The sequence below is a fragment of the Parasteatoda tepidariorum genome, chromosome 8 (assembly GCF_982258835.1).
Source record: "Parasteatoda tepidariorum strain Cologne lab strain chromosome 8, Ptep-v5.0, whole genome shotgun sequence".
NCBI lineage: Eukaryota > Metazoa > Arthropoda > Arachnida > Araneae > Theridiidae > Parasteatoda > Parasteatoda tepidariorum.
This window is the reverse complement of record NC_141762.1, coordinates 19,780,533-19,806,274: the sequence shown is the minus strand read 5'-3', so window position 1 is coordinate 19,806,274 and position 25,742 is coordinate 19,780,533. Positions and strand designations below refer to the sequence as shown.

Below are 25,742 nucleotides of genomic sequence, written 5' to 3'. Positions count from 1 at the left end.
ATTAACAGGTTATTCGTTTAAAACATTTAAAAGTTGTTATTAAAAGAACAATTAAAACTTAAACTTTCCATTGTAAACATCGCATACTGCAGGTGGGCGTCACCGGGTAGAAACGGAATATCGGTTCAAAGTCTCAGACGCTGCACAACCCTCTCGAAGGCAAACTGTCATCTCCTTAAGTACTGGACATCAGCCTCTTCACTCCCTGCCTAGGCAGCCGGTTGTGCTCCTCCGCCGGTATTCATTAGTGCAGGAACTATTCCGGTTCGTCCTCCTACCTTCGGTCTTCGATCCTTCAACTTCCGCTTTTCATGCTATCTCAGGTGTCGCAACCAACAGCCTCTACATTCACCATATGCCATTTGCTACTTGACGTGCAAGTTGATCGTTTTTAATAAAAAAACTAGGAGGCTTCGCCCCCTGCTCGCCAACCCCCGGAAATGCTTTCGCAGTTCATTTCGGATTGCTTCACAATCTGATGCTCGCTCATTGGATACGTTCTTAACGTCTAGCTGTTGTATACTTTTTTGAACACTGAAGTTCCGAAAACTTTTCACTGCAGAAAATTCTAAACCTGTGCATTTCAATATTAATTTGAAATTGCAAACAGTTCACATATTTTTCTTAATCACACTATTCTAAATTTCAGTTGTTGAGAAAAGTAACTGTTGTAAGTTTTGTTTTAAAGTTTTTACCACCAGAGGGCTAAAACCATGTGTTGTAAAACAAAATGAACGGCGGATGTAAAGCATCGGCTTCAATGAAGATAATTTTGTGAGAATGTTTTTGATAATTTGGTGAGAATTCACCCGATTAGACATATGACGTTCACTACGTGCTCTTGCGCGCCGAAGCCTATCAATTAAAACATATTAGCGTTTTGTATAATATAGATTAGCCATATGATGATCACTATGTGCTCTTGCGCGCCGAATCCTATCAATTAAAAATGAAAACTGTTGCCAACGCGAGAAAAGAAATATCATCAGTTTTATTGATACATACGTATTAGCGTTTTATATAATATAGATAGATAGATTAGCCATATGATGCTCAATACGTGCTCTTGCGCGCCGAAGCCTATCAATTAAAAATGAAAACTGTTGCCAACGCGAGAAAAGAAATATCATCGGTTTTTATTGATACATACGTATTAGCGTTTTATATAATATAGATTTTGGAAACAAAAAAATTTTTATAAATGTTTCTAGGCTTCTATGAGTATTTTTGAAAAATATGATGCCCATTTTCTTATATTGAATCAATTTGAAATGAGTTCAGTGTTATAAAAAAATTCCATAAAATGTTTGCCAAATACCATCTCACATTTGATTATGCTTGTTTTTTTTGTTTTGTTTTTTACATATTTGTAATAATTTTGTTTAGTTACAGTGAAATTTAATAGGACAACATTCATCAAAATTTAAACTTCTGATTAAATTTAAAGTTGTTTTCTTTCACACTGTACAAAAAATATGCTTATGAAAAGACAACAAAGGAAACTCTCAAAAGAATATACATCACCTTTAAAATAATTACCATATTTTTTATCTAAAACATTTTATTTCAATACATTAAATAAGCATTAACAGCTCTTATGGTACTAAACCATTTAAATACAAAGCCAGCAATTTACTAAAAACAACAGGATTGTATTTTTCAATACCATTTTTCTCAGTAATTGCATGGAAAAGGTTTAAAGGTTCATCGACCCAGACCTGATTTTTCACACCATCATTATGGTCAAGATCTAAAGTGTTCAGCTGATAAGCAATAAAATTGAAGGTCTTCAAGTCCATGTAAGCACACTGCACACAAACTGGTTCTGGTAGAACAGATACATTTTCCTGATAAAATAAACAATTTTAGAAAAGATTACCATGTTAGTAAACCAAAAATAAAAGCTGTTTTGAAAATTGTTGCTAAGAAATTACAGGTCAAAACATGAAAAAATTCAGTTAGGAAATACATTAATCCATGAGCAATATTTAAAAAAAAAAATGTTTTTAAATGTGAGCAAATGGAAAATTCTGCTGTTAATGAAATATTAAATTATGGTATAATTTGATAAAGTACCTTCATGTAAAAAAGATCTCATGCACAAAAGTACAAATGTATTTGTACTTTTATTTGTATAAATTATTATAATGTACTTATTTTTTAATAATACAAATTATTATTTGTATTATTTGTGCAAATAATTATAATGCACTTTTATTTGTACAAATGTATTAGTACATGAAAGCAAACTTGCAATAATAAACAAAAGGATATATCAAATTCTAATTAACCTTAATACTGATTGTTTCATAACTTTAGCCCTCATAGCATATTTCTAGAATTCTTCATTAAAAGGAAATCAAAAAAGTAAACACTTAATGATAGCAAATTAGTATTGAAGTGTGGAAAATACAAAAACTACAACAAACAATATTGAATATTACTACTTAAAGACTGAGAACATCAAAACCAGTTTGATTGTCTCGTGCAACTTGAAGATATTTCTAATAATCATTTTTCAACTCTTCTCTGTTATCTTCAGCAAACAAACAGGTTTTGGCCTTTTCAGTTTCCCTTGCCTCAGCAGCGATTCATTAAATTTTCATAGTGTTTCTTATTTTTTGCACTTAAATATTAATTTGAAGTGCATATTTTTTATATCAATTTTTTCAGGAATTTTAAAAATAAATAATAATTATTATCGAACATCATGTATGTAAACATAATAAGATGCAAAGTTCTAAAAAGTGCAAAAATTAACTTACCCCATATAATTCCCTTGCTTTTAAAGCAGAAAAAGAAAAGCATGTGGCAATAGCTCTGGCTAGTAACTGTTTTGGAAACCAAAATCCAAATGATTTCTGAGCGATAAAAAGTGTATGGAGATGGCCAGAGTGTGATGTATTAGATGCTAGAAATAATTTTAAAAAATATTAATATTATATATGAATATTATAATATTATATATGAAAAATATTATATATATACTAAACACTTATTTGAATAAATGATAATTTTAAAAGTTAGAAAATGCTTTTGTATTACAAATTAAACATGCATTTAATAAAAGCCTGACTATAAGCAATTGAACTTACCGGAAAGCTCAAGTTAGCAAAATTATTCAAAGTTGTTAAAAAAACAGAGAAATAATTTTTCTAAAAATTGATCATAACATTAAAATTATTATTTATTTTAGCTAAAGCTGGACTCTTCGAAATGTACTTTATTAGAGCCTTCTGCAAATATCCATAAAGAAATTCTTACAATTTTTTTTTCTCAAGATATTTTTTTTTTTAAAGCATACATTTTCATGATTTCATTGCTGCAATTTTTATATAAATTTGAAAATATAGTTGCAGAATACTAAGATTTTCTGCATCAAAGAAGTGAACAGGAGGTTATAAAGTTGGAAGAAAGAATTAAAAACAAAATTTTCTATTTTTGATTTTCTTGCATCGTACACTTAGAGTTTAAATATTTCATTATTTATTTTTGTATAACTATTATTTAATCTTTTATTTATCGTTGATATGGACAACTATTACAAGGGTGATACATTATCTGGAAACTAAAGAAAAGTAAAATAATTTTAAAAAATCTAGATTTTAGTATCCTAAATCCAGAATTTGCTGATGATAGCCAAGTTTTTACAGTACTTTGGAAACATCAAGATACTAATCACAGACTAGAATTGTTGAAAATGTTGAGTTTAATGGCAAAAGCACTGAAAGTGATTATATTACATTAAACACAAACATTATGAAGAATTGTATAATCCTTAAAAAATTAAAAAAGTGCAGTCAATATTGTAAATAAAAAAGTTTATTAATATCGTTTTATTAGTTTTCACTTTAAAATTAAAAAAACAATAGATTTTTTAACTAGATAAATTTATTTGGAAAATAATGATCGTGGTGAGGAAGACAAATTTAATGAATAATTTAGCGACCTCTTGTTAAATTTTTTAAGGACAAGACGAACCCTGGCTATTGGGCATTCAGTGAAAAAAAATCAAATTGTGTTTTATATCTATGATAAAAATAGAGAGAAGCAATAAAAAAAAGAAGTAACATCAGCAAAGTACTTAGGCTTTTTTGGAGGGTAATTATCTGAAGAAGTAAACTTCCTGAAATACAAGGAGGGAAAAAAATATTGCTGATGCTTTTAAAAGAGTAACATTTTGATTATTCACAAATATGGTTTGAAAAAATTCGATTGCTATTTAACAGTTTAACACAATAGAGGATTGATAAGACCCATTATTTGTAAAACTTTAAAGTTAGTTTTTTTGTGCTTTTTAATTAAATTTTTTTATTGCTTTCTACAGCTAAAAATAAATTAGTCATATTGAAAAAAAAGAAATCAAATTTACCATTTATAAAACCATTTTTTTTCTCCAGAAAACTGAGGTTAAAAGATTTTTGGGATGTTAATTGATTGATAAAACAAAATTCACTAAGCTTAATCCCTAAAATTAAGTTGATTTTTGTGACAATTTTTCTAGTTAATGAGAGGGTAGATGGAATTTTCCAAATTTTATCAACTGTAACGAATTAACAATAAACTTGAGCTCCTGAGTTTATAAATAACCAAATTTATAAATTTTGCATACATTAACTCATCAACCCAGTAGCAGAATTCACGAAATGAATAGGCTGCAGTATCTTCATAAATCCAAATTTGCCAACAACTTCAATGTAGTCAGCCAGAGAAAATAATATCATATTTATCTAACATTCAAGTAGAAAAATTTACAGAGATAAGGACTTTACATACAGAATTTTTATGTCATTATTTTAGTATACAAAATACTAAAAACCTATTAAGTTGTACAGTTAACCTATACCCCATATAGTTAAACCTGTAATCTAGTAATGAAATTTTTATTTTTGTTCGTTAGAATGTTCTCTCAATTCAGCTCAATTTTTATTAGAAACAAGTTTAGAGATATTTTAAAAAGAAGTCTCAGGACTTTCCCTTCCTTCCATTGGTTTTTTTTTTCTCTATACTAAAATCTCTTAAGAGCCATGGACCTGTTTTAGGTGTTCAACTTAAGGTTACATTTTGTTTTGCTATGTAAAAACTATAAGACTTTATTTTATGAAATTACTAAGGTGTGCAGAAATATGTACAGGGATTAGAATGGAATAAACAAATTAACAATTGATAATTTTTTCAATAATTATCAAATGTTAAACTTGTTCAAAAAAATATATGGGTAACAGGAATGAGGACAGAGTTGAAATTTGGCATGCTGAAAATGCCACATTTGTTTATGAAAGTAGCACACAATTTTTTTTTCCTTTTCAAAATTCCAGTTTGTTCGAAAGTTATTGCAATTTTAAAAGCTTTTTATTTATTTACTTTTCCATTGACTGTTTTACTTTTTTTTTTTGTGGCTGGGTGGCGCAGTTGGTTTGTCTTCGGCCTTCTGAGCCCAAGTCTGCGGGTTCGATCCCCGGCCCAGACAGTGGATTTTCGGGATACAGAAAATCCTCAGCGGCCATGTCGTATGATTATGCGGCATGTAAAAGATCCCTAGAGTGCCTTATTGGCTCTTGGCATTTCCGGCAAAATTAAAAATTCCTAGTGCACTTTAGCATCCAAATAGAGTGTTGGTGCTGCCATCTAGTATGGCAGAAACTAGACGTCCAAATTAACATGGCCAACGGTATCTCATCCATTGTGGTGGTCCTGAAAGAGTGGATACCACTTCTGGAGAACACACTAGGTCTGCTCATCGGGAAGACTGATTGTGCAGCTCATTAGAAATAAACAAATTTATTTATTTTTTTTGCTTAATATTACATTTCGTTATGTAACATTGCTGCTTAAAATCTATACAACCTATAAACTTGAAATTACAAAGATGTGTAGAGAAAAGTATAGGGAATATGACGAAATAAACTCGACTCGACAATTAGTTTGAAAATTATTAACTGTTAAACTTGTAGTAAAAGAAAAAACCATGTTGATGAATCTACTGTCCGCTGAAATGCAACTATAGAGTTGGAATTCGTCCTGCTGATAGGATAATTTGTGAATTGTTTAAAAATAAAAAAAAACTTAATAAATAGCGATAAAAACCATTCCCTATCAGAAATGTTACAAGTCTCTTCAATGAGTAAAATTACTTTGCTTTTATCTCTTTTTATTGAGTCTCACAATCCGCATTCCTTCAGTTAATATTTTTAAATCAAAGATATTTATTTTTAAAATCTAGAAATTATCGATTTCATTATATTTAACACATTAACAAAATATTCTTACATTAAGGTACAATAACTGAAATCAAAATACTCAGTCTTTTTGTGGAAAATATTGATGTTTAAGAAGAAATAAAGGATAAGGAATGAAAAGCAACTAAGGTTAGAGAGCGGAATAAGCAGGGAGCGGATCCTCCAAGTTTAAAATATAAAACTAAGATGAAAATAATCTGCAGATGCTGTAATAATCTACAGCTCCTGCTGCAGTATTTTATTTAATAACTGTCGTTGAACTGCCGATTCAATTTTGGGTTTACGACTACTAATGTTCAACCTAATAGCCTTGTAATTTTGAACCTGGATCAAGTATTGGGAGAAATTTGCATTCACAGAGGACTTTTTGATGGAGCTAAACCGCATTTGCGTTACTTGGAGAGGAAAAACCCATTATCCATCTAGCATTGTGGTTGATACGGGCTGGGTGAAGAATCCGTATCGACCAGCCGTTGCTGGGATTCAAACCCGGTTCACATGATTGAAACGCAAACGCTTTATCACTTGAGCCACCACGGCTCCCGCTGCAGTATTCTATAACCGTCGTTGAACAGACGACCCAAATTTGAGTTTATGACTACCCATGTTCAACTTCGTAGCCTTTTAATTTTGAGCCCGATCCAGAAGATAGGGTAACTTTTGGATAAAATATTAGGAGAAATTTTACCTTCGTGGAGAACTTTTTGATGGAACTAACCCAAATTTGAGTTTATGACTACCAATGTTCAACTCTAAAGCCTTGTAATTTTAAACCTAATCCAGAAGAAAAGGAAACTCCTGGATCAAATATTGGAAGAAGTTTTGCCTTTGTGGAGGTCTTTTTGATGGAACTAACTCAAATTTGAGTTTATGACTACCCATGTTCAACTCTAAAGCCTTGTAATTTTAAACCCAATCCAGAAGATAAGGAAAGCCCTGGATCAAATATTGGGAGGAGTTTTGCCTTTGTGGAGACTTTTTGATGGAACTAAACCACATTTGTGATATTTGGGAAGGAAAACCACAAAAATCACCCACGATTAGCCTAATGATAAGGGTACTCTAATCCATGATCCGTCTGCCACTGAGCATATTTTATGTCAGCAATCAGGCAGGTGCGAGGTGGGTGCGGAATTTGACCAGCCATCGCTGCATTTTGAACTCAGTTCATCTTATTGTAAGGTGAACGCTCTATCCCCTGAGCCACCACGCTTCCCGCTGCAGTATTGGAGGGTTCCTACTACCGGCCTTGATGAGAAAGGATCAAATGAACAAATGCATAAAGCACTAGAGAAAATAGCCCATTGTGATGGCCTCTCTTCTTTGATTCCACACTATTTACTGTTTCTCACATTTATGTAAATAAAACCCACCATTATTTTATTTATTTTTTTGTATTTTCTAAAAATATAAGCAGATGGCAATGCAAATTATAGACAGAAAAATATCTAATATCTTTCCATTGACAATTAAAAGTTAATAAAATTTACAAGAAAAATATTATTCACATATTTATAAAAACCAGTTTCATTAAGAACTGTTATAACAAATATGAAATTATCAGAAATATAAATAATTGGTACTCACTTAAAACAGTAGGAGTATCTTCTATTTTCTCAAGATCTAACGTGTGCTTAATTGGATAGATATTAGGGACAGCTTGTTTTTGAGTACTCATAACTTCATCAATTGATGCAAATCTTTTTAAAGGTTCCCTTGATGTTAATAGCATATCACAAGGTAATTTAAATCTAATAAATTCATTACCTAAAAAATAAAAATAATTTCAAATTCACTGCATTAAAACTGTTATTTTAGAGAAATCTTTTTCTTTACTAAAAATTATTTCTGGGCAAATAATTTTTTTTTCATTGAAGAAATCTGACTTTTTTAGAATAAATCTTACACGTACTTAGAATATCATATCATTCAATTAATTAAAAATTAGCGCAAAATATTTAGAAATATTAAGCAATAAATGTTGATGAATTTTAGATTCACACATAATTAAACATAATATTCGTTTTTTTTTTTTTTTTTTGTAATTTACAATAATGAATACATCTTTTAAATGTTATTTATTTATTTCTATATGTCTTTATTTATTCCTAATAATAGCACTTTTGAATAATATGCCTTTTAATATGTCTTTATTTATTTCTAATAAATAAAAACAGATTAATAAATAAAGATTAAATAATAAATAAAGATTCCATACGTCTTTATTTATTTCTAATAATAGCACTTTAAGAAAAGAAAAAAAAATTCAGAACAGTCAGCATTGTTACTAAGTTTTTAAAGCACAAATAACATACTTAAATTGGAGTACCTAGTCTCAGAAAATAAAAAAATTTAGACAAAGTTTTAAAATTTTTTTTTTGAAGATGGTCAAAGAATTAATAGGAACAACATTTACTTCTTGAAACAGTTACATCAGCTGAATTATCAATGTGCTTAGATCTATCAAAACACGTTGGATATTTTCCAGTAGCACAGTCACATAAGTTCGTTAATTTCTCTAGCGTAGCAGCTCTAAGAAGAAACAGAAGAAGAAAAAAATATTAATAATTATTAAAAAGTCTAAGGAATTACTCCATTAAGAAATAAAGATAAAACTAACATAATAAATTATTATTGCCTTATACTTGTCATATAGGCCATTGCCCAACATACACTTGCCCAGTATTCCCTATGGTAATATTTTTTATGACAAAAAATTTTTAATATACACATAATATACCTTTAATAATTACTTAACTTCATTAGACAGTATAATTAACAAATGTATAATGTGAAATTAATGTAAATTTTTTATATAATGACCAAATGACATAGTAATTAATAATATCCACCAGTTATACCATATGTTAATAACTGGATTTATTACTTTGACCATAACATTAAAAATTTTAATAGTTATTTAGTAATAGTAAAATCTTTAGGTTCTTATCAATAATGCACAATTAAAAGAACAGCCTTCTGAAGAAACTAAATTGTGTTGTGGTTAGTTATGATTATAATAAAATTGTAGGGGATTTTTTAAGCTAAGCATTAATCTTTCACTGAATTATAATGACAGAAACCAATTTTTGTCAACTAAAAAAGAATATCTCGAAAGTCAGGAAAAACTATTGTTAACAATTGGAGGTTTCAAAGTATTTCCATAGTATGATTGTTTAAATATGTGATAGTAAAGGATTTTATAAATATATATAACAATTTTTTTTTAAATAGTCTTTACAAAGCAGAATATTTTAAGTAGGATATTTTTCTATTAATATTATTTTTCAGAAATAAAACCACATTTTTAAATAAAAGTAGAACAAAAATGCATAATTTTCACCAAAATTAAATAGTTAGCACAAATTGCTTTGATATCATTAGTTTTATATATATATATATATATAGGATACCAGGCATACATATTAAATCACAACTCTATATGGCTTGGGTGCCTTTCAAGTATGTATTACTTTTTTTTCTGTGCATCACAAGAGATTTATCTTCAAGAAGGTATTACCCCGTTTCCTATCAAGAGCTGGGAAGGTGTTAGGGGATGAATAAAACTCAGGGTCAGATGTTAATAAAACTCATTCTCTTCATAAATATGGAAAATTTAAAGCTAGTATCTAAAGCTTTGGAAAACTAGAGTTAGAAACAACTACTTTTAAGATCTATTCCACCACTGTGCTATGAATTTAAATGCATTTTAAAAATATATAGAAATATGCTCACATCTTTTTTTTATTTCGAATACCATAATCTCTACGGAAAATGTGTCCAGGTCGCAAAATATCTACTTTCTTGGGAAGCTTTTTCTGATCAGCGTCCCAAACATGTGCTTGCAAAATGCTTGTCTGAACAAGATCATCTTGATTGGGTAAGCTAACATGGCCAACTAGTGACGAAATTTGAGGAGGTAATCCCTGATATGACAAAGTTTTTGTCAGTGACAAAGTCTGATTTTCACCTAGAAAAGAAAAAAAAATTAAACATTCTACTGTAAAATTGATTAAAACAGAAAAAATTACAACCTTTAATTTTGAAATCCTTTAATTTTTGTACTATACATATAGAGTATATCAATAAATTTTACTTACATAAATAAATTTCAGCATCATTAAAAATAATTGATTTATTTTCGATATTTATTAACTATTTTGAGAAAAAAATTAGTTTACAGAAAGACTACAAAATGCAGAGTATATACATTTGTTATTTTTTCATTTTCCTAACAGTTAATTTTGAAGGAAAATTCTACATAGCTGAATACAGAATACTTAGTCGAAAAATCGGTTGTATACTTAATATTCAGCTGCTGAATAGCAAATGTTTTTTAACAAATATTACTTTTATACATAGATAATTTTAGCCATTAATAAATATTACTTTTATACATAAACAATTTTAGTCGTAAATGAAAAATAATCAAATTTTATCTATATTACTAATGTCTTAAATAATAATAAAATTAAACAGTAAATAGCTATATTGCTAGTATTATTCTTGTTATATTATTTATAAAACAAAACAATATCTCAGGACCGTTGTAGATTCAGAAAATAGATCATCAAACAAAAATAAAAACTTACTTCATACAATAAAAAATTAATGTAAATATTTTGTTCAGTGCAATTTAATTTTCCATTAATCAACTTAAAAAAATTCATTAATGTAGATAAATGACAAATAAAACATTTAAAAAATAAATTTATTTTTAAATATTTACGATGCGGGACGGTTGTACGAACTTGTGGTACTTGCACATGAACTGATTAAACAAATTCAATTTAAAAATAACACATTAAAGAAAGGAAGAAAAAGATCAAAGATGGAAGAAAAGAAAGAAAGGGAAGATCTGTTTAATATTATCTACATTGCTCTGTGGTACCACTAGTCAATATCTGAAAAATTAAATGGTTTAAAACAATCATTATTAAGTAGAAAGAAAAACTTGTGGTTCAATATGAAGTAATTTAATCAGCAAATTCTGTTCTTCAATTTATCTTTCAGAACATAGATTTGCAAGAACATGAATTTAAGAACTTAACAAATATGTGTAAAGACGAACTATAAAAATGTATTCTTGACTATGTATAGTTTAGATTGTTCTATATTAAATACATTTAAATTCCAAAAAGAACTTTGTCGGAAAATAGTTTTTACTATATAATTTATAAAAATTATTTATAGAAAAACTTAAGAGCTTTAGAAAGATATATAATTTTCAACCAATTACTCAACCACTCCAAGGTCATGAATTTATAACACGTAAACATAACTGCGAATTTTAATTACAATAGATTCAATACATGTTATTTACATGTTTTAAAAATAATCATAGAATTCAACTTTCCATTTCATTTATTATTTCTTTTATTTTTTTTCTCCAAAAAATATTATCAAATTTTCAAGCAATGACACACTTCAAACAAATTAGATTCAGAAAACTTATTTTATACAATTATACTTTAAATAAAATATGTGTGAAAATTATGATGAACTGAAATAAAACATTTTTAGAAAGGGTCATTTTAAAAATAGTTATATTCATAAGATTTATTTTAAAAAGAGTCATATTAATAATAAAGGCTACAATAAAATCTACTTACATAAAGCAATAAGAAAATTATGGAAAACAAAACAGTTTTGAGGATTTTAAAAAAGCTTAAGAACAATTTATTAAATATATAATCTATAATTCATTCATTGTAATGAATTTTTTTAAATGAATAATTCATTTTCTTTGTTTTAATTCACAACATTTGTAATGCTAGCTACACACTTATAAGCTTTATGAAATAATAAACAATATTTTTATTTAAAACAATATGTTAAAATCTTATTTCATTTACAATTTATAAATTTAATGGCATCATAGTCAATCTTTTGGGCATTTGTTAATTATTAAATAAATAAATAAACAATTTATAAATTGGAAAATGCATATTTTTTTAGCTACTTTAATTTACTAGATCAAAAAAATTTAAAAATTGATTCAAAAGCTTTAACAGAATTAAATAAGAAACTATACATATTGAATTAATTTAAAAATTCTTACTTTCAGACACTTTGGTTTTAAAATGCATAACAAAAGAACATTTAATTTTTTCAAAAACACTGGGAGGAATTGGTATTGGTGGTACTTCAATCTTATGTTGTTTAAACCTAAATAAATAAAAAATAGTTATTAAATGTTATAACCGATATTTTATAAACACATTAAGAATTCATAATTAATAATAACTAAAACTAATGTATTATAATATTCAATTAAAAAAAAAACGTGTATAAAAGAGAGAAACAGTCATTTGTGGAACACATGTTCAGTTGTGGAACACTATAATGTTCAAGATTCCACTATATATAGAAAAGTGCTAAGATTGTCTGAAATAATTTTTTCTGTGTATAATTTGAGATCTTCTATATCATTGGTATATTAGGTACTTACGTATTAACGCAACCAGGCCAAAATTCGAATAAATCGCCAAATTTGGCGACCCTACTTTTGGCAACCCTATGTGTTATATGAATAAAATAATATAAAATATATTATTTTATTAAAATATATTATAATATTTTATTATATTATATTATATAATATATAATTATAATATATTATATATAACATATTAATATATTATGTTATATGAATAAAATAATATAAAAAACTGTATTAAAATTATCTGTAATTAATAAATGTACATTTTCTTTCTATTCATACTTTCTTACTCAAACTTACAAATCACGCCAACCTGGTTGCGATAATACGTAAGTACCGTATATTATTTATAGACTTGTTTTGCTTAATACAACCTGATTTACATTTACCTACCTGCAAGTCGAACAAGAGTTGTATGATTTGAAATTTTATTAAAATTTAACAATATTGAAACAATATTTAGTGTATAATTAATTAACCATAAAAAATATTAGAAGATATATATAACTAAATTAAAACCACAAGCATATTTTTAACTATTTTTGACACAGAATAAAACCCAGCATCCTCCAGTGTAGCAATCACTTTATCAGCATCACTGGTTATAACCAAAATTGTAAACATTCACTGAGATTTGCAAAAGAAAAATATAAATATTTTTTTATAATCAAGTTTGCTACTTTTAATTTAAGGTATAAGCTTTGATATACATACATATTAAGAATGATAACTGTACAAAAATTTTAAAAGTTAAACTTACTATATTTACTCAACTCAACTATTAACTTGACTTTATCTATATTTAATGATTATATAAGAAGACAAGGTATCTCGATATCAAACAAAAATTAAATCGATAATTAAAAATTACACCTCAAGAGAAATAATTAGGAAAAATTTCCGTATCCTGATCTACAGCAGAATAATCACCAAACCTTGAAAACTTCAGTGCAGTGGTCCACCAAGAACTAAAAAAATTACAGAAGGGGACAAACTTGAAGGGTATAACCAGTGTTCTCACTACAGCGCGAGAATCTCAAATTAAAAAATGATTACCGCGAGAAATTCGCGCATTCTATAAATCAATTTCAAAATTCGCGAATTTCTTGCAGTTTGGAAAAAGCTTCAAATTACGCCATTTAGAATAAAATCCGTTTCACTTTACTTCCTGGATCTTTCATTATTTTCAACATCTGCCCCATTATCTAGCTTCCCAATTTACCAGTATAGTTCAGAACCTTTTCGAACAACAGAACACAACCACGGAACCCCTTTCAGAACACATTTCTCTGCAACCACGTGTTATGTAGGTAAGGTTTCTTCATGTGAGACGTTCAAATTTTTTATGCACTTATGAAGATGGACAAATATCTTGCGAAGGCAAAATCTTCTATGATGATGCACCAAAAATATTCAATGCTTTAAAAAATAGAAGACGCTAAAAATGTATTATAATTAAAGAAATGATTTTTTTTCAGGAGTTTTTGTGTTTTTTTAGTTTTTAGAAATCTCACTTAACTTTTTGAAATCTCATCCTGTTTTTGAGAGAGGGTGAGAAATTCTCACCCATTTTTTTTCTATGATGAAAACACTGGTTCTCTTTAAGCATTTTTTAAAGGGAGCCCCCTTTCTGTCCTTTGAAGCCAATAAATTTGTCCTCTTTGCCCTTTTTGTAAAATAAACTGCCTTCACTGAAAAACACTCCTTTTTTGATTCATATTCTATTTTGAAAAACATTAATTCGCTGTTTAAATAATAATTACACTCTAGTAAAATTATCTGTGTTCATAGGTTTAATTCTGATTACTTACTATTAACATTTACTTTAATAGTATTATTCTCAACTGGTTATATTTTTATGAGTATCTTTTTTCAGGGAGATATTAATTACTTTTTTAAGTGATTTTAAAATTATTTTTTAAACCATACCTTTTTTTTTCTTCAAAAAAATTGCACCCTTAAATGTTCATTTTCTCATAATTTTCAGCTTAAATTATAAAAAAAAAAAGCTTTTAAGTTATTTATCAATTAATAATTTTTTGGTAGTTTACTTTTTTTGAAAAAAAAAAAAACATGCAGAGATTGCTGTTTAGCATTCCTTTAATTACTTTTATAAACTACAAATGTTCCTCTTATTTTAATGATGAGAGAGAATTACTTTTTAAAATGCATACACAAAGTAGCATAAGAGAAAAATTTAAAAATTGTTGAGGATAAAATTCAGTTATGACATAATATTACACATTTTGATAAATTTTTGCAATGTTTGATAATGTCCCTTTCAAAACTCAAAGTGCCCTTCGCTTCTTTATTATTAGGGAGAACTCTGCATAACCTTAGACTAATAATATACATAGACTGCTCTCGCAACGGTAAAATAACACTCACTTTGAAACAGGGTTTGAAAAAACCCGGGGATTTTTGAAAAAACCCAACCCGCCTGGGTTTTATTGAAAAAACCCGGGGAAAATTGGGTTTTATTTGAAAAAACCCGGGGAAAATTGGGTTTTTTCATTTAGTGCTCATAAATTTCACTGTGAAAACTGCCATCACACCCCCTTATTGCACTTGTCTTTGAAAGTTTGCAGTTACTTGCTCTATCATTAAATCATAATTATTATTAATCATTTTAATTATTAAATCATAACTACAGACACTTAAAAACATACATTTATTATTTTATTAATATATGCATGCATTTTAAATAAATTACTAAGCTAATTAGCTCAATATATATGTTAATTTATTAATAAAAATTAGTAATTAATGATTGCTTTGCTAGGTTTAGTAAAAAAAATAAAAAATTCTTTTACTAATTGACAATGTTTTTTAATAGAACGTGTAAAGCCCATCGAAAGAAATTATTGCCTTTTTAGAATAATAATGCCCCTTTTTTAAACTTTTGCACCCTGCCCTTTTTTCTGCCTAGAATGAACTCTGAAAAACACCAAGTGGGTTTTTTCAAAGTGGGCCCACTTGGGGAACCCTGGTTATATGTATTTTATATTAAGTTTAAATAACGCATTATCACTACCTATTTGAATCTTCTTTATTGTTAAGTGCATTACATTTCATAATTTTTTAAAATAGGAATTATAAAATATAAATGAAGTAATATAAAAGGAACAAGTAAGTTTATTAATCTTTTTGTTTTCACACACATTTATTTACTATATTTATTAAACATATGGATATTATCTATTATAAAATTATAATCTGTAAATATTTATAATCAGTAAAAACTAAAATTTCATCTGACTTGAGTTAAATAAAAGAACTGAAATAAATATTTAATGGTCTTACATGTTTTTATAATAAGGTTAATAGAAAGTGAAATTAAAACTATGTATAATTATAAAGAGTATCAGTTACTTGTCCCATTTGTTTTCAAATAATTAACCCTAGGAAAATGATTTCATTTTTAGATAAATAATTTTGAAAAGTTCTCTTATAAAAAGTTTTAGCTTTTTTTTTTTTTTTTTTTTTAAAGCCAGAAAATAAAACTGTTTAAATTTGTTAATGTATCACTTGGTAAAAAAAGAAAAAAATTGTTTTTTTTTCAATTTTTTTAAACATATGAATTAAAAATAATAACCTGTTTATAAATATATAATGCATGCAACTATATTTGAAAAATTGATATTTTCAGAGTATATTATTTAAATTTTTATTTGATTTAATATCATTAAAATATTACTTTTTGAAAAAACCCACTTTAAGTTTTCAATAGTAGGTACCTACTATAAAATTATATGAAGATTCAAGTTTTTTTTACTTTACTAATATTAAAAACTTAATCATATAAATCATGCAACTCAATTTGACAAATTTATGCTGCACTATAAATTATATAAAAGTAAATGCAAAACAATAAGTTTTAGTAAAAAAAAATTTTTTTTTTTGAAAAAACCCACTTATCGTTCCAAGTGGGTTTTTTCAAGGTGGGCCCGCCCAATAAAACCCGGGCGGGTTTTTTCAAAGTGGGCCCACTTGGCGAACCCTGCTTTGAAACCAACACCTCTTTTAATATTCGTTTAGCACATGATGAAAAAAGAGAAACGGTAAGCAATATTGGCTATTTGTAGGCTAGTAAGCAATGTAGGTGGAAAAACATAGATTCTCGATGTCATAAAATGTTTTTTGAGAAAACACTCATATTTTCGCATTTTCCTCATAGCGGCGAAATTCAAGGCAAACCTTGACTACTTTTAATGACAAAATTACTTACTTTAAAAAATTAAAAATGGAATAATTATGTCCAACATCGATTATTCAGCTTTTCTTCATATATATTATCATTAGCGTTTAACAAGTTGGGCAAAAGTTTAGAATATTTTAAGCAAAGTTAAATAAATTCTAATAAACAATTCATAACTAAAAATTAAAAATAACTTTGAAGCATACATGTTATTGTGGTACATTTTATTCCCAATGAGCTGCACAATCGGTCTTGCCAATGAGCAGACCTAGTGCGTTCTCCACTCTTTCAGGACCACCACAATGGGTGAGATACCGTTGGTCATGTTAATCTGGACGTCTAGATTCTGCCACACTAGATGGCAGCACTGAGACTCTATTTGGATGCTAAAGTGCACTAGGAATTTAATTTTGCCGGAAATGCCAAGAGCTAATAAGACACTTCAGGGATCTTTTATATGTCGCATAATCATATTGTGGTACATAAATATACTTATATTTGAATTTGCATCTTTTAATTCTGCCACCACTTTCTCATTGAGAAATTGTTTTTAGATATCATAGTTAAAGAATTTGTTACTTACAAATATGTACACAAGAAATATGTTTAATTATTTAATAATATAAATTAAGATAATAATTTTCCTAAATAGTCTATAAATTACAAGTCAGATTAAAATAAAACAATAGATTATTCGTAATTTTAAACTGAGCAACAATTTTTTGGGGGAAAAATTTATTTATAATTGAGTTAATGAAATTAGTTATTTCAATCTGTTACAACCTAAGAAAATATGAGGAATCATTTAAAGTTGAATGTTAGTTTAAATATATTCATATCGCCACTGCAAACTTTAAAAACTAAAGGGAAAAAAAAAATACTTATAATCTGAAAGTTATAAATAATATCAACTTAAATTCCAAATATACTTCTTTATTAGCATGTGAAATAAAAAGACAAATTATGAATTAGAATAATTCATTAAATTACAACCAATAACAGTAAAAAAAAATAATCAGTACCACTGGATAGAGATTTTATAATGATTGGTAGTATAAAAGAGTATTAATGGGGTTGTGTGATCATTACAATCGCTATCCTCCGTGAGTTGCTAGAATTAAATATAAATTTTTCTGATAACTTGCAGAGGTATTTTTAATGTTTTTATTATCTTGGGGGTTTCCTTTTTCAAAAGAGAGAGAGAGAGAGTGGCCAACCAGTGTAAAAAGTGTGCAATTTTCAGTTAAGAAATAAAAGATTAATTAAAGGCAAATTATTACAATTTAGTTTCCTGCAATACTTCTTTTGCATCTAAAACTGGAACTCCCATCTCAATTAAAGCAGGAGGAATAATAAGCTCTTCAGCTTGCAAACGTCCTTGTCGTTTCCATATTCTTTTAACGTGCCGATGATAATTTATCTGACATCGGATACTTGTCAATCGCATTTTTAAAAGAAATTATTCATGCAATAGTAAAATTAGTAGAATTTAATTTTTAACGATTATAGTTAATTTTAATATAACTTAAAATCTTGAGATTAGGGAAGAGTAAGTTAATTTTCATGTTAGTTTTGTTTACATTTTTTTACACTTTGAACGGTTATGACTACAAAATGCAAACTCAAACTTTTTATTAGAACCAGAAATTTCTAAGACTTTAACAGATTAGATGATAACAGATTAAATTTCAAATTAGACGAAAAATAATTTCCATATCGTTCGTTATTTTGTTTTTAAAAATAAAGAGAATTTCTAAAACTTTTCGATGACAAGATCGATAAAGTTAACGATACAATATCATATTTGTCAGTCCATGTGGTCTGCTTGATTTGATTTATTATTTGTTTTGTTTGCTTTTTCTATGAAGGCGCATTTTACGATGCGAAGTGATGAATTAAATCCGGCTTTTTGGAAATACGGTGATAACGTTTAATGATACGATATAATATCATTTTAAAGATCTAAAAAAGTTAAAACTACAGATTTTTCCTACAATGCCGGCTTTAATTTGTTTCGCCCTAGTTTTCAGTCTGTTAATTGGAATCAAGGGTATGTAAACTGAAACTTTTATGATAGCAGGAAAATGTTATTTTTTCTTATATAATAGCTACTTTATAAATATAATTTTGTCTAAAATTTTTTCTATTGTTCTCCTTTTAGAGTTTTTAATTTGATATTTTGTATTTAAAGTCACGATTATTTATTTTTGCGAAACGCTTTTGTTAATTACGCCTTTGTTATTTAAACACTTCTGACGTGTTTAATTCTTGAATTGCGTAATATTTCAATTAATATAATTGACCTTATATGAATATTTTCACCAATTTCCACTTATGTCTTATTGTTTTAATTTTGATTAACATGTTACAACGAAACATAAACATCATCGAAGATCATTAATAAAGAATTAAGAATATTAATCGAATCTTATAAAGTTAATTTTTGATGCACTATTAAGTGTATTTAATTCGAAAGAAATATTTTTAAGATGTGTTTTTGCCAAATAGAATTTAATTTCGAAAGGGAAAAGTCCCGTTTTTCGAATTGCGCCTGCGCGCCTCGATTTTGTCATCGCCGTCTAATTTAATAACAGGTAACAGTACCTAACACCTGGTCGTATTTTCAATTTATATGCAATGACCACCCGTTGTAGCTATATCAATACTTTTAAATCGATGTTCATTTAACTTTAAAAAACCCTTATATTTGTATTTTTTCCCTAAATGTCCATAATTATTCTTATACATTTTATTTATCTAGTTAACTTTTAAAAGGTATGATAAGATGCTGTGAGAATTTTTTTTCTACTTTTACATTTAGAATGGTTACTTTTTTTCTCTTCAAAAGGCTTTATTTTTATTTTATTATTAATATCATTTATTTTTTTGTATATATATATATATATATATATATATATATATATATATATATATATATATATATATATATATATATATGCAATAGAATAATTTTTTTTAATTTATTTTTTATTATTATTAGCTCTCTCCTTTCAGAATGTAATTTTGAAAATTTAATAAAAATGAAAGTCTTGCTTTATTTATTTTTAGTGCAAAGAGAAAGCTTTTTAAGAATTTCTAAATGTAGTAAAAATATAGATGAATCATTTTTTAAAAAAAAAAGGTATGATGAATAAATATACTTCTAAGAGGATGCCTTATCATGAAAAAAACTTTTTGTCACAAATTCTCTTTCATCCTCATGACTTATTTCCAAAAAAGAAAAAAATGCTAATTCAGGAAAAGCTAGAGAAAGCCTTGAAGTTTCAATTGCTTAAAAAAAATATCAAAACGCAAGCAAATTATTGGAAGATAACTTCTCCATTGTGTGATCTTAAGTTATCTTCTCATAATTTATTTTCATTTTTATATTTTAAAAATTTCTTTTCTGTATTTGTAATTTCATAGCTTACTCAAGGTAAACTCTCTTTTTCTATACTTAAAATTTCATATTAGTTTCGGAGAAGAGAGAGAATTTAAGACAAAAAGTTTCTCTCGTGATATGGCATCCTCTTAAGTCATTCAGATATAACGAATATCTACTAGATAATTTTGAAACAGATTTGTAAAAAAATTTATAGGTCGTAAATTTATTAATATATTGTTAACTGTTCTATATATATTATGTATTAGATCAGTGGTTCAAAAAAGATGTTCTACAGAACGTTGGGGTTTTAGAATTAGGACTTTTTTATTTTAACCAGCAATAAATAAGTTTATATTCATTCAAAGACTCATAATTAATTAATAATTAACAAGAACAAATTCTATATTAGAAATATTTCATTTTGCATGTTAAATATTTTCGAAATTATTTGTAATCTTTTCTTGTCTCTCCTTTTTTTTTTTGTTAGTGTATTTGTAACTTCTAATAAATTTTTTTTTTTATGAAGTTATAATTCTACTAAATAAACTTGTTTATTGCATAGCTGTAATAGATACTTTACCTTATCCTTTAATAAAAAAAAATATGTTTGAAAACAAAATGTGTAATTAAATTGCATATATTTTTTAAAAAAAAGTAGAAAAATTAATCAAAAATTGAAGAATATTTACAAAATTAGCGAAAGAAAACAACTGAAATGTTTATTTAGCCAGTTTTGAAAAACGAAACTCTCGTCCGTGATATACACAGGCCTATCTATATGCAGTATTATATATGATTTTTGGAACAAATAGCTTAAGAACCATTAAAGAGGTCTTAATATAATAACTTATCTGAATTCAGTGCCTGGAAAGTTATACAAAAATGTACTGTTTGATATCAAACTTATATATTGCATTTGTTCCCATTTCCTTGTGCAATCAAGAACCTATAGTTCTGCAAGACTTAAACCTCTTCTTCACTGGTGTGACAACCCTGGGTGGGCCCTGGTTTTCTCTGAGTTTCCTCTGTCAGGTCTCAAATAAAAATAATCCCTTAAAAAAATACATTAAAATGATTTTATGGCTAGAAAAATATAAAACTGCAATTAGCAATTGATTTGGCAATTGTTTGTCAAAGAATTAAAACAAAAATTTTCATTAAAGTTCAAAATCTGGTAATATTTTTCAAAACCAATAAAATCTGACATTCTTCTTTTTCATATGCACACACTCATATGTAAATACGTATAATGCTGTATTAATCATTTAAAACAACACTTTCTTAAAGGAAGGATAAAACCATTTCAATGAGAATTGAATTTTTTCGTATGTTACTCTTATGTAAAAATATTTAAAAATGAGCTAATAATGTTAGGCACACAGCAAGTGAAGTTGTTTTCTTAGATAAGTTATTTTATTAGAAAATAACTTTTATTAACTCATAAGTTAGCATAATTTATGACTAAAAAATTAATTTATCTGAAATTGAAAGAAATCAATTCATAAAAAATTATCAACCATGTTTAACTTTTAAGCTGAATGAACCTTAAAAGTAAAAATTTTAAATAATAAGCTTAATATTGGGTAATACTATAGAACTTTGGGAAATTATAAAATTCTGTGTGAAATAATATTAACTTGCACTTCAAATGATGTTTAAAAAATAAAGTAGACAAAACAAAGATATCTAAAACTAGACAGAAATTATAATTTTGAGGAATCATGGCTCTTACTTACAATTGATCAAATAGCTGCACTAATAGCGTTTTATTTATATATTTAAAAAAAAAATACCATGTAATTTAGCCTATAATGGCAAAATTAATATGCTCAAATTATGTTTTTTTCTTCCTTAAATCAGATGCAAAATTACGGGTCTCGGGCATCATAACTTCTTTTCCGCATCACGTCTTTGATTTCTGGCGTATTCACAGAGAACAAATATACTCTTAGCCTTTTCAAGTATATAAGGTTCCTATCAACAAAATGGTTAGGAATACTGTTTAAATTTTTAAGCATATTTTTTTGATAAAACTTTTATATTCTTTTTTTTAATTTAAACTAATTAAAAAACTAATTTCTTATTACACACCTTTGCAAAAACAGAAGGCCTTATTTTCTTTTAATGGTATGAAGTATAACATCTAACCATAAACTAAATGTTTCCTAATCCGAAATCATTTGATTCTGGCATTTAAATTGTGTGTCATGAAAAGTTTCTGAATTTCATATTTTGTGTTAAATCTATAGGCTGAAGCAAAATTATTTTTGCTAGCATATTAATTTATGTATAAAAAAATTGTTTTGTTATCTATCCCTTCATTGTAATTTTCTAAATTTTAAGCAGAGGAATTTTAGTGAAATTAAAAGCATGGTAGTAATTAAAAACTTGATAACACTGTAGTCTTTTAATTCATCATATAGGAAGAGACAGACGATTTTTTTGAATTAATCATTAATGTTAGATGTTAAAAAAATGTTGTCACTGGTTAGAAACTTCAGTGACTAAATTTTTTTTGTTTTGAGTTTTTTGTTACTTGTCCAAGTGAATGGTGCGAGGGAAAAGATTTAGTATTTATTAACATAGTAAATATTAATAAGGAAGAGGAATACAAAGGAACATAGCACGTCATGCGACATAAACAATTAAAATTGTTCTGGCGAATGAAGCCTGAAGCACTGTGCTTATTTATATTCCTCTTCTTCTTTATACTATATACGTTAATAAATACTAAAATAATGTAAACTCTAATGATTAGTCTCCTGAACATTAACCCACACCACATTGGTGACACAGACTTGATGTGAACATGCCTACCTTGACAGAAATTCTCACTTTGCAATCAGGGTTGGGTTTTTGACGTCAAAAAGTGGTTTTTGACATGACAAGGGTATAATACTGGTTTAAACCGTCAAAAACCCGTCAAAAATGTCAAAAACTGAAGTTTGCCAAGAAAATATATAAACTTCAAAACTACCAACAGTTGCCATGCATTACATTGAAATTTAATTATACTATAGGTAATCAGCAGGTTTTAAAATATTTTTTAATTAAAATTAAGGTAAAATAACAGATTTAAAATCTCAGAAATTTATATTCAAATGCATGTGCAGAAAAATTTAGCACAAAAATTGCTTAAATATTTATATTTAAAAAAAAAATTTTTTTGATACTTAAGAAAATTAAAAGTTTATTACTATGCATTCTTGACATATAAGGAACATATAACTAATATTTATAAGGAACTTACAAGCTATGTTATATAAATACAAACTTGATACAAGTGTATAAAAAATTTTTTTAATGTTTTACCGGATATCTTTATTATCCAGTGTGTTAATTTGAATTTAAAAGTAGTTATATTTATGAATAATGATAAATATAATTCATATTGTTTATTATATATATTTATAATTATTACACTTATCATTTTAAAACAATTTTTATCTCTTAATTTTTTTTTCTCCACTTGTATTAAGAATATAAATAATGCATATCTTGAAAGCAAGAAGAAATTATTCAACAGCTGAATATTTAGATATTCAACAAAACTATATCGTATTCAGCAAAATGAAATTCACAAGTATTTGGATAAACTAAATTTTCAGCATAGTAAATGAATAGGCTGAATATACTGTAAATCAACACTAACTACTCTGTGTATTTAACAGAAAGCACTTAAATTTGTATTGTCTTATGTTAAAAAGATCATTAAGAAGATTTAAAAGAATATTAAAAAGATTTTTCTTTAAAAGATGTCTAATGTAAAAAACTGCTAATGTTTATCTTTAAAAATGTCTAATTTTTAGTATAATCTATACTATACACTAAATTTGGTTATAAATAAATTTCTTAATAATATCACTGCAGATATTCAATAACACATGAAAATGAATACATAATATTACAAAAGATGTGAGTTTTCAAAAGTACAAGATTTTGGTTACTATTCAAAATATAAGTGTTTCTTCAAAATTTTAAATTTATTTTTTCTAGAACATATTTAGAAACACTATCCTTTAAAAAATATATAAATTTTATGCATTAATTAAATTTCACATATGAATATAGGTTTTTGACATTTTCGACATTTTTGACAGTGAGGTTTTTGACGTGACAGTTTAAACCATGGTTTAAACTGTCAAAAACTGTCACATGTCAAAAACCTGCCAACCCTGTTTGCAATGAACTAGCCTATCTTAAGAGCCATTTCGATTTGAACAGTACTATTTCGATAGATGGTCTACATTCAACAGTTGACTTGCTGCTTGTGACTGCAACATTATCCACCTCCTATTGCTGTTGCTACTCAGTTTTGATCAAACGTAACGTATACACTTAACTGCTAAAGACAACACTGGAGCGACCACGACTGTGAACTTAATACAGCTCTCACGATTACCACTCAAAAGTATGGTGACCTTAATGCAGCTCTCCTGGCTTCGCAAAAAACAGCAGTGAATCAACTAGTGGTATTACTAAAACTTGCAGGTTCTTTTTTCAAATTTTCATAATGTGAAATGATTTTCACACTAAACCATTCTTGGCATAAAACAAATTTATTTAAACACATACTATGCCACATCACAAACATAAAATTAAGTATATAGAAATAATTACAAATCACTTCGTCAAAAAACGCTTCGCTCCTTCCCCCCACATTCTAATCCTTTCTTACACCACTCTCTATCAGAAGAGAGATTCTTTATTAATTAATTCTTAAGTTTTGTTCATATCTCGTGGCGCCATCTAGTGGTGGCAAATCTTACAGTATTTGTTCACCGAATTCTATCACAGATATAATTCTGGTGGGGGAGTACTGTAGTGCATCTACCACTACAAATATGCAATTACAAATCGCTAGTATATTAGACATGTTAACTGGATTCTATGTTGGGGTACCTTTTCATAGAAGAAGGTTGACATTGTCAATAACACTCTGCCTGCAAGATATTGATAGTCCATACAAATTTCATTATTCTGTTTGTATGTCTCTATCAGATTTTCTAAATAAAAAAATGAATTGAATTTAAATGAAAAACTACTACACAAGGATATATAATGTTTACAATTATGATGAAATTAAATTATTTATAAGGACTATTACAAATTTGTGTTAAAAACACAGCTACAAAGCACTATCTAAATGCCAAAATAGCATACCATTTCATTACATTGAATACTGATACCATACTGATCTGAGATACCATTATTAGTTATTTTATGGTATTTCGCAAAAATTTTGGTGGTCCAACACCAAATGACAAGTGTTAATTTTAATCCTTGGTCATAGAACCGGGGTAGCCTAATTGGTAGAGCGTTGGACTCATGTTCGTGAGAACGGGAGTTAGAATCTAGCTCGCCTAAAAATCCCCGTGTGGTGATTTAAATGGTGACTGTTGCACTTTAAATCTGTCAAGGTCACACAGTCCTCCAAGTTCCCATTACAAATTAATATCCCTGGTAGTACTAGATAGG

The 25,742-nt window shown here is 27.3% G+C and overlaps 2 protein-coding genes across 2 annotated transcripts in view; one reads left to right on the top strand and one right to left on the bottom strand.

The window, feature by feature from the left end:
- Positions 1 to 1,341: 1,341 nt before the first annotated feature.
- Positions 1,342 to 18,621, bottom strand: mRpL37 (mitochondrial ribosomal protein L37). Its single transcript, XM_016066066.4, has 7 exons — positions 18,160 to 18,621; positions 12,301 to 12,407; positions 9,975 to 10,209; positions 8,656 to 8,771; positions 7,827 to 8,006; positions 2,766 to 2,911; positions 1,342 to 1,847 (listed from the first exon to the last, which is right to left on the bottom strand). Exons 1-7 carry the CDS (start codon positions 18,324 to 18,326, stop codon positions 1,596 to 1,598), a joined length of 1,203 nt encoding a protein of 400 aa, XP_015921552.3. The 5' UTR covers positions 18,327 to 18,621; the 3' UTR covers positions 1,342 to 1,595.
- Positions 18,622 to 18,673: 52 nt separating this feature from the next.
- Positions 18,674 to 25,742, top strand: part of LOC107450306 (uncharacterized) — a 32,206-nt gene continuing 25,137 nt past the window's right edge. The window contains exon 1 of the mRNA XM_087149936.1: positions 18,674 to 18,929. Within this exon, the coding sequence (XP_087006062.1) occupies positions 18,875 to 18,929 (55 nt within the window). The 5' untranslated portion in view covers positions 18,674 to 18,874. The remainder of the gene's footprint in view (positions 18,930 to 25,742) is intronic.

What these genes read in the sequence shown, in the direction of transcription:
- mRpL37 (XM_016066066.4), bottom strand. Translation starts at nt 18,326, where the DNA reads ATGCGATTGACAAGTATCCGATGTCAGATAAATTATCATCGGCACGTT. An exon ending in TAAAACCAAAGTGTCTGAAA is followed by an intron (nt 10,210 to 12,300) that starts GTAAGAATTTTT and finishes TTTCTTTTCTAG; the next exon opens with GTGAAAATCAGACTTTGTCA. An exon ending in AGATACTCCTACTGTTTTAA is followed by an intron (nt 2,912 to 7,826) that starts GTGAGTACCAAT and finishes AATTATTTCTAG; the next exon opens with CATCTAATACATCACACTCT.